This window comes from Carcharodon carcharias, chromosome 1, assembly GCF_017639515.1.
Source record: "Carcharodon carcharias isolate sCarCar2 chromosome 1, sCarCar2.pri, whole genome shotgun sequence".
NCBI classification, from domain to species: Eukaryota; Metazoa; Chordata; class Chondrichthyes; order Lamniformes; family Lamnidae; genus Carcharodon; species Carcharodon carcharias.
Window position 1 is genome coordinate 138,168,863 of NC_054467.1, and position 12,771 is coordinate 138,181,633.

The 12,771-nt window shown below is 43.2% G+C and overlaps 1 protein-coding gene across 8 annotated transcripts in view; it reads right to left on the bottom strand.

The window, feature by feature from the left end:
- Positions 1–7,729: 7,729 nt before the first annotated feature.
- Positions 7,730–12,771, bottom strand: part of ugdh (UDP-glucose 6-dehydrogenase) — a 51,730-nt gene continuing 46,688 nt past the window's right edge. For 6 of the 8 annotated variants that reach the window (XM_041199050.1, XM_041199040.1, XM_041199066.1 and 3 more), the window contains 3 exons: positions 10,195–10,286; positions 8,082–8,192; positions 7,730–7,921 (listed from right to left, as the gene is read on the bottom strand). In XM_041199050.1, coding sequence (XP_041054984.1) covers positions 7,811–7,921; positions 8,082–8,192; positions 10,195–10,286 — 314 coding nt within the window. In that variant the 3' untranslated portion in view covers positions 7,730–7,810. Of the gene's footprint in view, positions 7,922–8,081; positions 8,193–10,194; positions 10,287–12,771 lie in introns of those variants that run through there. The other 2 variants (XR_005944425.1, XR_005944424.1) reach the window with 1 other exon arrangement.

The following is a 12,771-nucleotide window of genomic DNA, read 5'->3' on the forward strand; positions in this document are numbered from 1 at the left end:
CACTCCCAGTCTCGGGATGCTCACTCACACTCAGTGAAGGTGAGTGTGTGTATGGTGGTGAGAAGACTGGGAGTCAGGCAAACACACATTCATACTCTCACTCTCAGACACACACTCATTCTCTCTATCTCACTCACTCCCAAACACACACACACAGTCTCTCACTTCCACAGACACTCTCACTCTCATTCACTACCCCCAAAACCCCCCAACACACACACACACACACACATGCCAGTCAGCTTCTTCCCCACTCACTTCCTCCGATCTGGGGCTCTGGCATCTCCCATGCCTTGCAGCCAGTCTCTCCTCCCCGGCTCCCTGGAACTCATGTTCCCCCGTCACCTCCCCCAAAAGAAAACCTCTTTCCAGCAAAGTCATCGCTGCTGATTTTTCACTGCTCCTCCAATCAGAGACTGTTTATCTCCCACATCTGCTGCTGATAGGCTCACTAGTGATTGGAGGAGCAGCTCTTTGCAGGATCTTCCACTCCAAATAACCTTTTTGACCGGCATTTTGAAAACTGGCTCCGGGGGGCCATACAGAATGGCTTTGGGGACTGCATCTGGCCCGCGGCTGCCAGTTGGACAAGCCTGCTTTAAGCAGTGCACCATTGAAACTTGTCTTATTTATTATAATTACATTTACATGAATTATCAACTAAGCTTTGTTTAATGCTTCGTCAAATTGCAGCTGATAAATGAAATATTCAAGTGAATGCCAGTTTTCAGTGTTAAATGAGGATTATGCAGTGCTCCAAAAAATTTAAAAACAAAAAATTGCGGATGCTGGAAATCCAAAACAAAAACAGAATTACCTGGAAAAACTCAGCAGGTCTGGCAGCATTGGTGGAGAAGAAGAGTTGACGTTTCAAGTCGTCATGACCCTTCCACAGAACTGAGTGAATCTAAGGAGAGGGGTGAAATATAAGCTGGTTTAAGGTGGAGGTGGGGGATGGGGGGGGGGGGGGTGGTGGTGGGGAGAGAAGTTGGGAGGGGGTGTGTGGTTGTAGGGACAAGCAAGCAGTGATAGGAGCAGATAATCAAAAGATGTCACAGACAAAAGAACACAGAGGTGTTGAAGGTGGTGAAATTGTCTAAACGAATGTGCTAATTAAGAATGGAGGGTAGGGCACTCGAGGTACAGCTCTAGTGGGGGTGGGGTGGAAAGACTAGCAGGGCATAAAAGATTTAAAAATAATGGAAATAGGTGGGAAAAAAAATCTATATAAATTATTGGAAAAAACAAAAGGAAGGGGGAAGAAACAGAAAGGGGATGGGGACGGAGGAGGGAGTTCAAGATCTAAAGTTGTTGAATTCAATATTCAGTCCGGAAGACTGTAAAGTGCCTAGTCAGAAGCTGAGGTGCTGTTCCTCCAGTTTGCGTTGGGCTTCATTGGAACAATGCAGCAAGCCAAGGACAGACGTGGGCAAGAGAGCAGGGTGGAGTGTTAAAATGGCAAGCGACAGGGACGTTTGGGTCATTCTTGCAGACAGACCGCAAGTGTTCTGCAAAGCGGTCGCCCAGTTTGTGTTTGGTCTCTCCAATGTAGAGGAGACCGCATTGGGAGCAACGAATGCAGTAGACTAAGTTGGGGGAAACGCAAGTGAAATGCTGCTTCACTTGAAAGGAGTGTTTGGGCCCTTGGACGGTGAGGAGAGAGGAAGTGAAGGGGCAGGTGTTGCATCTTTTGCGTGGGCATGGGGAGGTGCCATAGGTGGGGGTTGAAGAGTAGGGGGTGATGGAGGAGTGGACCAGGGTGTCCCGGAGGAAATGATCCCTACGGAATGCCGCCGGTTGGGGGGGGGGGGGGGGCAGGGAAGGGAAGATGTGTTTGGTGGTGGCATCATGCTGCAGTTGGCAGAAATGGCGGAGGATGATACTTTGAATGCGGAGGCTGGTGGGGTGATAAGTGAGGACAAGGGGGACCCTATCATGTTTCTGGGAGGGAGGAGAAGACGTGAGGGCAGATGCGCGGGAGATGGGCCGGACACGGTTGAGGTCCCTGTCAACGACTGTGGGTGGTAAACCTCGGTTAAGGAAGAAGGAGGACATGTCAGAGCAACTGTTTTTGAAGGTAGCATCATCAGAATAGATGCGACAGAGGCAAAGGAACTGAGAGAATGGGATGGAGTCCTTACAGGAAGCGGAGTGTGAAGAGCTGTAGTCGAGGTAGCTGTGGGAGTCGGTAGGCTTGTAATGGATATTGGTGGACAGTCTATCACCAGAGATTGAGACAGAGAGGTCAAGGAAGGGAAGGGAAGTGTCAGAGATGGACCATGTGAAAATGATGGAGGGGTGAAGATTGGAAGCAAAGTTAATAAATTTTTCCAAGTCCTGACGAGAGCATGAAGCAGCACCGAAGTAATCATCAATGTACCGGAGAAAGAGTTGTGGAAGGGGGCCGGAGTAGGACTGGAACAAGGAATGTTCCACATACCCCATAAAGAGACAGGCATAGCTGGGGCCCATGCGGGTACCCATTGACACACCTTTTATTTGGAGGAAGTGAGAGGAGTTAAAGGAGAAATTGTTCAGTGTGAGAACAAGTTCAGCCAGACGGAGGACAGTAGTGGTGGATGGGGATCATTTGGGCCTCTGTTCAAGGAAGAAGCTAAGGGCCCTCAGACCATCCTGGTGGGGGATGGAGATGTAGAGGAATTGGACGTCCATGGTGAAGAGGGAACTGGAAATTGTTGATGTGACGTAAGGTGTCAGAGGAATCACGGATATAGGTGGGAAGGGACTGGACAAGGGGAGAGAGAAGGGAGTCAAGATAATGAGAAATGAGTTTGGGTGGGGCAGGAGCAAGCTGACATGATCGGTCTACTGGGACAGTTCTGTTTGTGGATTTTGGGTAGGAGGTAGAAGCGGGCTGTCCAAGGTTGGGTGACAATCAGGTTGGAAGCTGTGGGAGGAAGATCTCCAGAGGAGATGAGGTCAGTGACTGTCCTGGAAACAATGGCTTGATGTTCAGTGGTGGGGTCATGGTCCAGGGAGAGGTAGGAGGAAATATCTGCGAGTTGACGCTCAGCCTCGGTCTCTCCGCAAGAATGACCCAAACCTCCCTGTCGCTTGCCATTTTAACACTCCACCCTGCTCTCTTGCCCATGTCTATCCTTGGCTTGCTGCATTGTTCCAGTGAAGCCCAACACAAACTGGAGGAACAGCACCTCATCTTCCGACTAGGCACTTTACAGCCTTCCGGACTGAATATTGAATTCAACAACTTTAGATCTTGAACTCCCTCCTCCGTCCCACCCCCTTTCTGTTTCTTCCCCCTTGCTTTTGTTTTTCCAATAATTTATATATATTTTTCTTTTCCCACCTATTTCCATTATTTTTAAATCTTTTATGCCCTGCTAGTCTTTCCACCCCACTCCCACTAGAGCTGTACCTTGAGTGCCCTACCATCCATTCTTAATTAGCGCATTCGTTTAGATAATATCACCACCTTCAACACGTGTTCTTTTGTCTGTGACATCTTTTGATTATCTGCTCCTATCACTGCTTGCTTGTCCCTACAACCACCCCCCCCGACTTATCCCTCCCCCCACCCCCCCCCACCCCCCCCCCCCCCCCACCTTAAACCAACTTATATTTCACCCCTGTCCTTATATTCACTCAGTTCTGTGGAAGGGTCATGAGGACTCGAAACGTCAACTCTTCTTCTCTGCCGATGCTGCCAGACCTGCTGAGTTTTTCCAGGTAATTCTGTTTTTGCTCCAAAAAGTTTAACAGTTGGAAAGAGAAGCATTGGTTGAAATGACTTAACAAGATTCACCTAGTTCCATTGCTGTTAGAGAGATGAAAGCCAAGTGTCACTGATTACTTTAGGGTTGCAGTGATATGGTTTGGAATAGCCTCAGTATCCTTAGATCTTCTCTGAGAGCATTTGCCAATTTTCTCCAAATCATCGAAATTATTGTGCTCTGGACACATTACCAGTAACTCAATTGACTGCCCAAAATTATTTTGCACGTCAGCAAATTGTACAAAGTGCACTTACAGTAGGTGGCCTTTTCTGAAGTCATGGTTGCCATGAGTTTTTTGTTTTTTTCCACAGGATGTGGGCATTGCTGGTTAGGCCAGCATTTGTTGCCCAATCCTAATTGCCCTTAAGAAAGTGGTCGCGAGCCACCACCTTGAACTGCTGCAGTCCATGTGGTCCAGGTATACCCACGGTGCTGTTAGAGAAGGGGTTTAGGATTTTGACTCAGCGTCAGTGAAGGAATGGTGATATAGTTCCAAGTCAGGGTGGTGTTCTCATGCATCTGCTGTCCTTGTCCTTCTAGGTGGTGGAGGTCACAGGATGTAAGGCACTATCAAAGGAGCCTTGGTGAGTTGCTATACTGCATCTTACAGATGGTACATGCTATTTTTACTGTGGTGGAAGGAATGAATCTTTAAGGTGCTGGATGGGGTCCCAATCAAGCGGGTTGCTTTGTTCTGGGATGGTGTCTTGAGTGTTGTTGGAGCTGCACTCATCCAGGCAACTGGAGAGTATTCCATCACACTCCTGTCTTGTGCCTTGTAGTCAGGCTTTGGGGAGTTGGGAGGTGAGTTATTCGCCGCGGAATTCCCAGCCTCTGACCTGCTCTTGTAGCCACAGTATTTATATGGCTAGTCCAGTTCAGCATCTCGTCAATAGTAACCCCAGGATGTTGATAGTGGGGGATTCAGCAATGCTAATGCCATTGAATGTGAAGGGAAGATGGCTGGATTCTCTCTTGTTGTAGACAGTCATTGCCTGGCATTTGTGTGGTGTGAATGTTACTTTCCCCTTATTAGTCCAAGCCTGAATGTTGTCCAGGTCTTGCTGTATATAAACATGGACTGTTTCAGTATCTGTGGAGTCGCAAATGATACTGAACACTGTGCAATCATCAGTGAACATCCCCATTCCTGACCTTATGATTCAGGGAAGGTCATTGATGAAGCAGCTGAAAGTGATTGGGCCTAGGACACTACCCTGAGGAGCTCATGCAATGATGTCCTGAGGCTGAGATGATTGACCTCCAATAACCACAACCAGCTTCCTTTCTGGTAGGTGTGACTCCAACAAGCAGAGAGTTTTCCCCCTGATTCCCACTGACTTCCATTTTGCTCGGGTTCCTTGATGCCACAATTGGTTAAATGTTGCCTTGATGTCAAAGGCAGTCACTGTCACCTTACCTCTTGAGTTCAGTTCTTCTGCCCATGTTTGGAACAAGGCTGTAATGAGGTCAGGAGCTGAGTGGCCCTGGTGGAACCCAAACTCAGCAATAACCTGCTCACTGATGCTAAGTAAATGCTGATGACCCCTTCCCTCATTTTGCTGATGATTGAGAGTAGACTGAGCTGGATTTATCCTGCTTTTTGTGAACAAAACATACTTGGGCAATTTTCTATCATTTTATAATCATTCCACAATTCCTCTGAGTATTCTTGCAGTGGACGAGGTTTCTAACTGAAAGTGCGGTTTTGTCATCTCTATGATCTCTACTGACAACAGCAAGGAGATTTTCAATCCAATGGTTTGGGGTATATTTAAACCCAAGTGGCAACATTTGAAACGACAATGTACTGAACCACTATGCAATGTCCAGCATTATGATGCTGAAATACTAAATGCAACTGGCTGAAGGCCTTTTGCATGTGAGGAAAATTCTCCATGGCCAGCTGCTGACATCAACAAATAGTAGTTTCCAGCTATGGTGAAGTACCAGCTTAATTAAAGAAAAAGATTTATTTTTTAAACTACAGTCCCAATTTTCTTTTTAATCAGCTAATTTCCTGTGGCTCTGCTCATGGCTGTTCTGGTGTCTAGAACACAGCTGTGACGTTTGGTTGATGGGTCCATGCTTAGCATGGTGTGTCCTTTTAGGTCATTTATCAGGCACTTCCTGTGAGTATGTAGCCTTAACAGGTATATCCTGAGCCAAATGTTAGGAAAGCTTTTGTAAACCTATTGTTTCAGCCCTTATGGAGAAGCCAGGATATTAACATCAGCAAAAACAGCACAAATGACTGGCTTTCTTTGTCCTTTTATCACATTTTGAAATGTGCCATCTGGAGTATGTTGATCCAAGAATTTTATTTAGGTAGACTCATCCCTTAGATCTTCTTTTACAAGGCTGCTCCATATCATCACCAAATAGGAACTCGGCCTGGTGGGGTGGTGCATAAGTCCACAAGGTAGCCTTGCCGTGTATATGCTTCCCATCATGGATTGTTAAACCAATCCCAGCCTTTTGTTCTCTAAATGTGTTGAGGTTTTGATATCTCAGTGCAGACAAGAGAAAGAAACACACCTTCCTTCTTTTCCAAGTAATAATTACCTCAACTTAAATAAGACTTCTGGCTCAAACTCCATATCAGCCATGCAGTAATCTTTTTTGTAACAGCTAACAATTAACATCATCAGTCATATTCAGTTACTGTGTAATACTTGTTTAGCCTTTGGGAATTTCACCATTAGATTTTCTCCCAATTTGCAACCCAAATTTTGAAAGCAATAAGTATACTTAAAATTGTTTTTATATTTTATTAGCAAAATGAAAACTTAAAAGTATTAATTTCATGATTTAATAATGGTTAAAATACTTGATAACAAAATTAACTGCATATTAAATGCCACGCAAATGATGGGCTCAATTGGTAGTTGTGTAGCTAAGTCATATCAGTTGGAATGGTCTTAAGTGTGTTCCCTGGTAGGTGCTGAATCATTTGATTTCAGCCAAGATAGCAATAGGAGTTACCACATTTGGCCTCAGAGCCACTTGGCTGAGGAGGGGGAGAACACTCAGGGGCACTGTTGAAAACGCACATAAATGGTGGTTGGGTAAGGCTGCACTTGGTCTGTTGGATCAGCTGATCTGTTACACTTACCTCCTAAACATATACATGGGGTAGAATCTTCGGTGCGGCAAGGGGGGTGGGGCCCACTTGCCGAGGCGTAAAATGACGCAGGGTGATGGCTGGCGTGCGTCCCGACATTACCATGTGTCATTCAGATTTTCACTTCGGCAGGCGCACAGCCGAGTTGGCTGCATGTCCACCAAACTGTCAAAGGCCTATTAAGGCCATTTAACAATCAATTAAATCATTGACCTGAGCTGCCCGTCCAACCTTAAGTTTGGGGGGCAGGTGAAGAGCACAGGTGGCCTTCACATTTTTCATGGAACCTTATCCATGGGTGGGATGAGGTTTCATGAATGTTTGTAAAGTGTTGGAAAATTTTTTATTAACATTAATGGACATGTCCCAGCTCAGTTGATAGTTTCACATGAGAGGACATGTCCTTAAAATTTTTTTCTCTCTTCATTCATGAAACTAATCTGGGTGCCTCAGGGAGATTTCTGCGCTCTTTCACGCGCATGTGCAAAAGAATGCATCCCCTGCCCGCACAGGGAGTGCTCAGTGCTTCTGGGCGCATGTCACGCTGGACAGGCCTTAATTGGCCCACCCATGTAAAATGGTGGCGCCCAGCCGATCGGCTGTGCATCCTCCCGCGCCCGCCCTGCACAATCCTCCGACAGGGAGAAAATTCTCCCCATGAAGAAAGGTCACGGGGCAGCCAGCACCTGCATCACACCCCAGTGCAAATTAGTATCTTCAGGGAGGAGGGAAAAAAAGTTAGAGCTGAAAAAATACTGCCAATTATAATCTGTGGAAAATTGCAGATACTATAGTTGTTTTGTTAACAAAGAAACTAATTTGATCATCATTTCTTCTTTTCAAAGTCCCCTTTAAATTTAAACTTTAACATTTATTTGTTGGGTGTAATTTCACATTAAAAAAGATAAAAGACTAGTAGTTATCCAAATATCTACACTGCAACTTTCTTAAATGGAGGTTCTTGTAAACTGAATTTAGAAACTTCAGCTGTGGGTGTGAAAGGAATCCTCTGTTCTGTTACCTTCTTGCCGATAGTTTCAACCTGGAAGCAAAAAGATTCAAAAACATTGCACGTTAACAGAGAAGATTCAGGATAATGTGAATTTTGTTCTCTGAGATTCAAATCCTTCTCAAGCCATTCAATAAACATGTAACTGTAAATAGCATAAGGGAATATAGAGGGAAATTCAACCCCTTCATACCTGGAATCCTAGTTTCTGGAGTTTTGAATGCAGATCATCGAGAACCCGCCTACCATCGAAGATGAAAGCTGGTTTTAGCATTTTCTTATGAATGACTTCGTAATTCAGCATCTGAGAAAATGGAGATACACAAGCATTAGATGAAGACTCATTGAGGATAATTTCTGAGTTTGCACTACCAGCAAGAGTCTCTGCAACCTGCCAGGCATATATGGACTTTGTGGGTATGCTGCTCACAACTTTTCATCCATTTAAATAAATATTTCTTGCTTCTCATTTTGTTCCATTGTTCCCCTTTATGGCAGGCACTCACAGGCCAAGGTGATGCCTGTGACTGGTCTTTACCATTCGTAATGTATATAAACCAAATTTATGGTTTATGATTCTCTCTGATTTATCTTTTTTGATAAAGAACCTTTCTAATGCAACCTCTCCTATATAAGTCAGCTCAGAAAGGAATGTATTGTGATTTACTCTGTCCTATTCTTTACTGGCATTGCGAAATACTGGAAAAACACACTTTCACTAGGTGGGGGCAAGGGAATTTATTTTACATTACTACACTGCTTTTGGAAAGTATTTTCAAATGCCTTCTATTTTTTTCTGTATAACTCTTTCCCTCATTCAGTAGCAAGGACAGTCTGGTTCTACTGGCTTTTATCAATTAGGAACTTACATGATTTAACAAACTTGAACATCAACTTTAAGCAGATATCCAGCCGTTAAAGAAATTTATAGGAACAGAAATTGCCATTTGCTCCATTTTTCCTATGACATCTCTCTGAGTAAACAATATATCTAGTTCTAATTCCCCTTCCCCTTTCCCACATTCTTTAACATTTCTATTTTTCAAATATTTATCCATTTCCCTTTTAAAAGTTATTATTGATTCTGCTTCCATCACAGTTTCTAGTGAAGCATTCCACATAATCTTAAATTTACGACTGTTGTTACCCACTCATTGACCAGCAAAATTTCCAATATGTACTTGTGGCAAGCAATGTAATACTGTAGCCTTATCCAAGAGCACCCTACTATACCAGTGTGATATTTTACCATATCCTGCTATAAGCCATCATGCGGTTTCTCTGAATGGTTGCCAACTTATTGCCAAATTAGGGACAGGTTAATGCTAGGAACTGAATTTATTCCACATAGGACTCTTACAGCAGACAGAGGTGGATCTCATTCAGTCAATCAAGGCTAGGTTTGAATATAAATATGAAAGATCAGCATTTAATCCACTGCATAACACAGTTCTATTTTGTATATCTGCGTAATCTGAAGTGTTTTAAAAATTTGACTCAATCCTAAGCCTCTTTCCTCATATAAAGCTGTTATATTTATGCAGTTCATAGAAACATTAACCAGAGTACTGCCTATTTCCTCTGTCATTTCCTTACAACCCAGCAGGAGGTCATTTGGCTCTTCGTGTCCATGCCAGTTCATTGCAAGTGCAATTCATCAAGTGCCACTTCCCTGTTCTTTTCCATAGCTCTGCTATTTTTTCTTCTTCAGATCTTGATCCAATTCTCTTTTCAAAGCCACGATTGAATCTGCCTCCCAAACATTCTCAGGCAGTGCACTCCAGCTCATAACCACTTGCTGTGTACACGTTTTTCTTCCTGTTGCTTCTTTTGCTAATCACCTAAAATCAGTGTCCTCTGGTTCTCAATCCTTCCACCAATGGGAACAGTTTCTCCTTTTCTACTCTGTCCAGGCCCCTCATGATTATGAATACATCTATCAAACCACCTCTTAACCTCTTCTGAGGAAAACAGTCCGATCTTCTTCAATCTGTCGACATAACTGAAGTTGCTCATCCCTGGAACCGTTTTCATAGATTTTTTCTGCCTCCTTGCTAATGCCTTTCCAGCCTTCCTAAAATGTGGTGCCCAGAACTGGATACAATATTCAGGTTGAAGTCAAACCAATGTTTTACACTGGTTTATCCTAACTTCCTTACTTTTGTGAAGTGTATTTAAACTGATCCAAGTAACTTGTAGCATTTCATTTCTAAAGTTTCTTAAAACATGTTTCTTGTGCAGGATAATCTGGTATGCTGTAAACAGGATCCGATTCAGAGCTCACCTTTCATTAGAATTCCTCTTACCTTGAACTCATCCCACTCAGTACAGATGACAATGGCATGAGCCCCATCACAGGCTTCGTATGCATCAGTGCAGATAGTGACCAAGCAAGGCACTGTGTGTTAAGAAAAGGTTTATCACAGTTATTGTAGCTAGTATCTGTACAGCTGGCTTAAATTTACATGGCAATTTTTCTGCATTGTAAAAATGTCTAACCATTACTTGAATTTTAGCTTTACAATTTATTAAAAGTGCTAAAATGTTCAACAAAGGCACATTTAATGAAGTTTAGTTATGTGCTAATGTCATTGAACATGGTAATGTTACAAAGTATAGAATGGAAAGAACTGAAAAATTCTGACTTCCTGCGAAATAATGAATGTCTGATACATATCGCATTCAATAAGAGTACAACTGTAATCATGGGTGACTTTAATCCATATATAGATTGGACAAACTAAACTAGCGGTAATACTGTGGAGGAGGATTTCCTGGAGTGTGCATGTGATGGCTTTTTAGGCCAAAATGTTGAGGAACCAACTACAGAGCAGGCTATCCTAGACTGGGTATTGTGCAATGAGAAAGCATTAATTAACAATCTTATTGTGTGGGGTCCCTTGGGGAACCGCGACCAGAATTGTCCATTAAGATGGAGAGTGAAGAATTTGAATTCGAAACTGGGGTCCTGAATCTAAATAAAGGGAACTACAAGGGTATGAGGTGCGAGTCAGCAATGATGGATTGGAGAACCTTACTAAAAGGGTTGACGGTGGATATGCAATGGCTAATATTTAAGGAACGTAGGCATGAATTACAACAATTATTCATTCTTGTCTGGCACAAAAATAAAACAGGAAAGGCGGCTCAACCATGGATTACAAAAGAAATTAGGGATGGTATTAGATCCAAGAGGAGACTTATAATATTGCCAGAAAAAGCAGCAAGCTTGAGGGTTGGGAGCAGTTTAGAATTCAGCAAAAGTGGACAAAAAGATTGTTCAAGAAGGGGAAAATGGAGTATGAGAGTAAAGTTGCAGGGAACATAAAAACCGACTGTAAAAGCTTCTATAAATATGTGAAAAGACAAAGATTAGCAAAGACAAATGTAGGTCCCTTACAGTCAGAAATGGGGGAAATTATATTGGGGAACAAAGAAATGGCAGAATAATTGAACACATATTTTGGTTCTATCTTCACAAAAGAGGACACAAATAATTTCCCAGAAATGTTAGGGAACCAAGGGTCTAGTGAGAGGGAGGAATTGAAGAAAATCAGTGTTAGTAAAAAGAAATGGTGCTAGAGAAATTAATGGGGTTAAAGGCTGAAAAATCCACAGGGCCTGATAATCTACATCTCAGAATACTAAAGGAAATGGCCCTGGAAATATTGGATGCATTGGTGATCATCTTCCAAAATTCTATCGACTCTGGAGCAGTTCCTACAGATTAGAGGGTGGCAAATGTAACCCCACTATTTAAAAAAGAAGGGAGAGAAAAACAGAGAATTACAGACCAGTTAGCCTAACATCAGTAGTGGGGAAAATGCTACAGTTTATTGTAAAAGACACAGTAACAGAACACTTGGAAAGCATTAACGGGATTAGACAAAGTCAGCAAGGGTTTAGGAAAGAGAAATAATGCTTAACTAATCTACTGGAGTTTTTTGAGGATGTAACTAGTAGAATAGATAAGGGAGAACCAGTGGATGTGGTGTATTTAGATTTCAAAAAGGTTTTTGATAAGGTCCCACATTAGAGGCTAGTAGACAAAATTAAAGCACAGGGGATCGGGGGTAATATACTGGCATGGATTGCGAATTGGTTGACAGATCAGAAACAGACAGCGGGAATAAATGGGTCTTTTTCCGGATGGCAGGCAGTGACTAGTGGTGTACCGCAGGGATCAGTGCTTGGGGCCCCAGCTACTCACAATATATATAAGTGACTTGAATGTGAAAACCAGATGCAATATTTCCAAGTTTGCTGACGACACAAAACTGGGCGGGGTTGTGAGGAGGACGCAAGAAGGTTTCATGGCAATTTAGACCAGTGTTGTGTGTTTAAACACATGGCAGATGCAGTTTAACGTGGATAAATGTGTAGTTAGACACTTTGGTGTGAAAAACAGAAATGCAGAGTATTACTTAGTGGTGATCTATTGGAAAATGTGGATGTACAAAGGGATCTGGGTGTCCTTGTACACCAGTTAATGAAAGTAAACAGGCAGATGCAGCAAGCAATTAGGAAGGCAAATGGTATGTTGGCCTTCATTGCAAGAAGACTTGAGTTCAGAAGTAGGAATATCTTACTCAGTTACACAAGGCCTTGGTGAGACCACAACTGGAGTATTATGTAGAGTTTTGGTCTCCCAACCCAAGAAAGAATATACTTGCCATAGAGGGAGTGCAGCGAAAGTTCAGTAGGTTGATACTGGGGCTGGCAGAACTGTCATATGAGGAGAGATTGGTTCGACTGTGCCTTTATTCACTAGAGTTTAGAAGAATGAGGGGGGATCTGATTGAAATGTATAAAATTCTAACAGGGCTAGACAGGCTAGATGCAGGAGGATGTTTCCCTGGTTGGGGAGTCTTGAACCAGGGGCC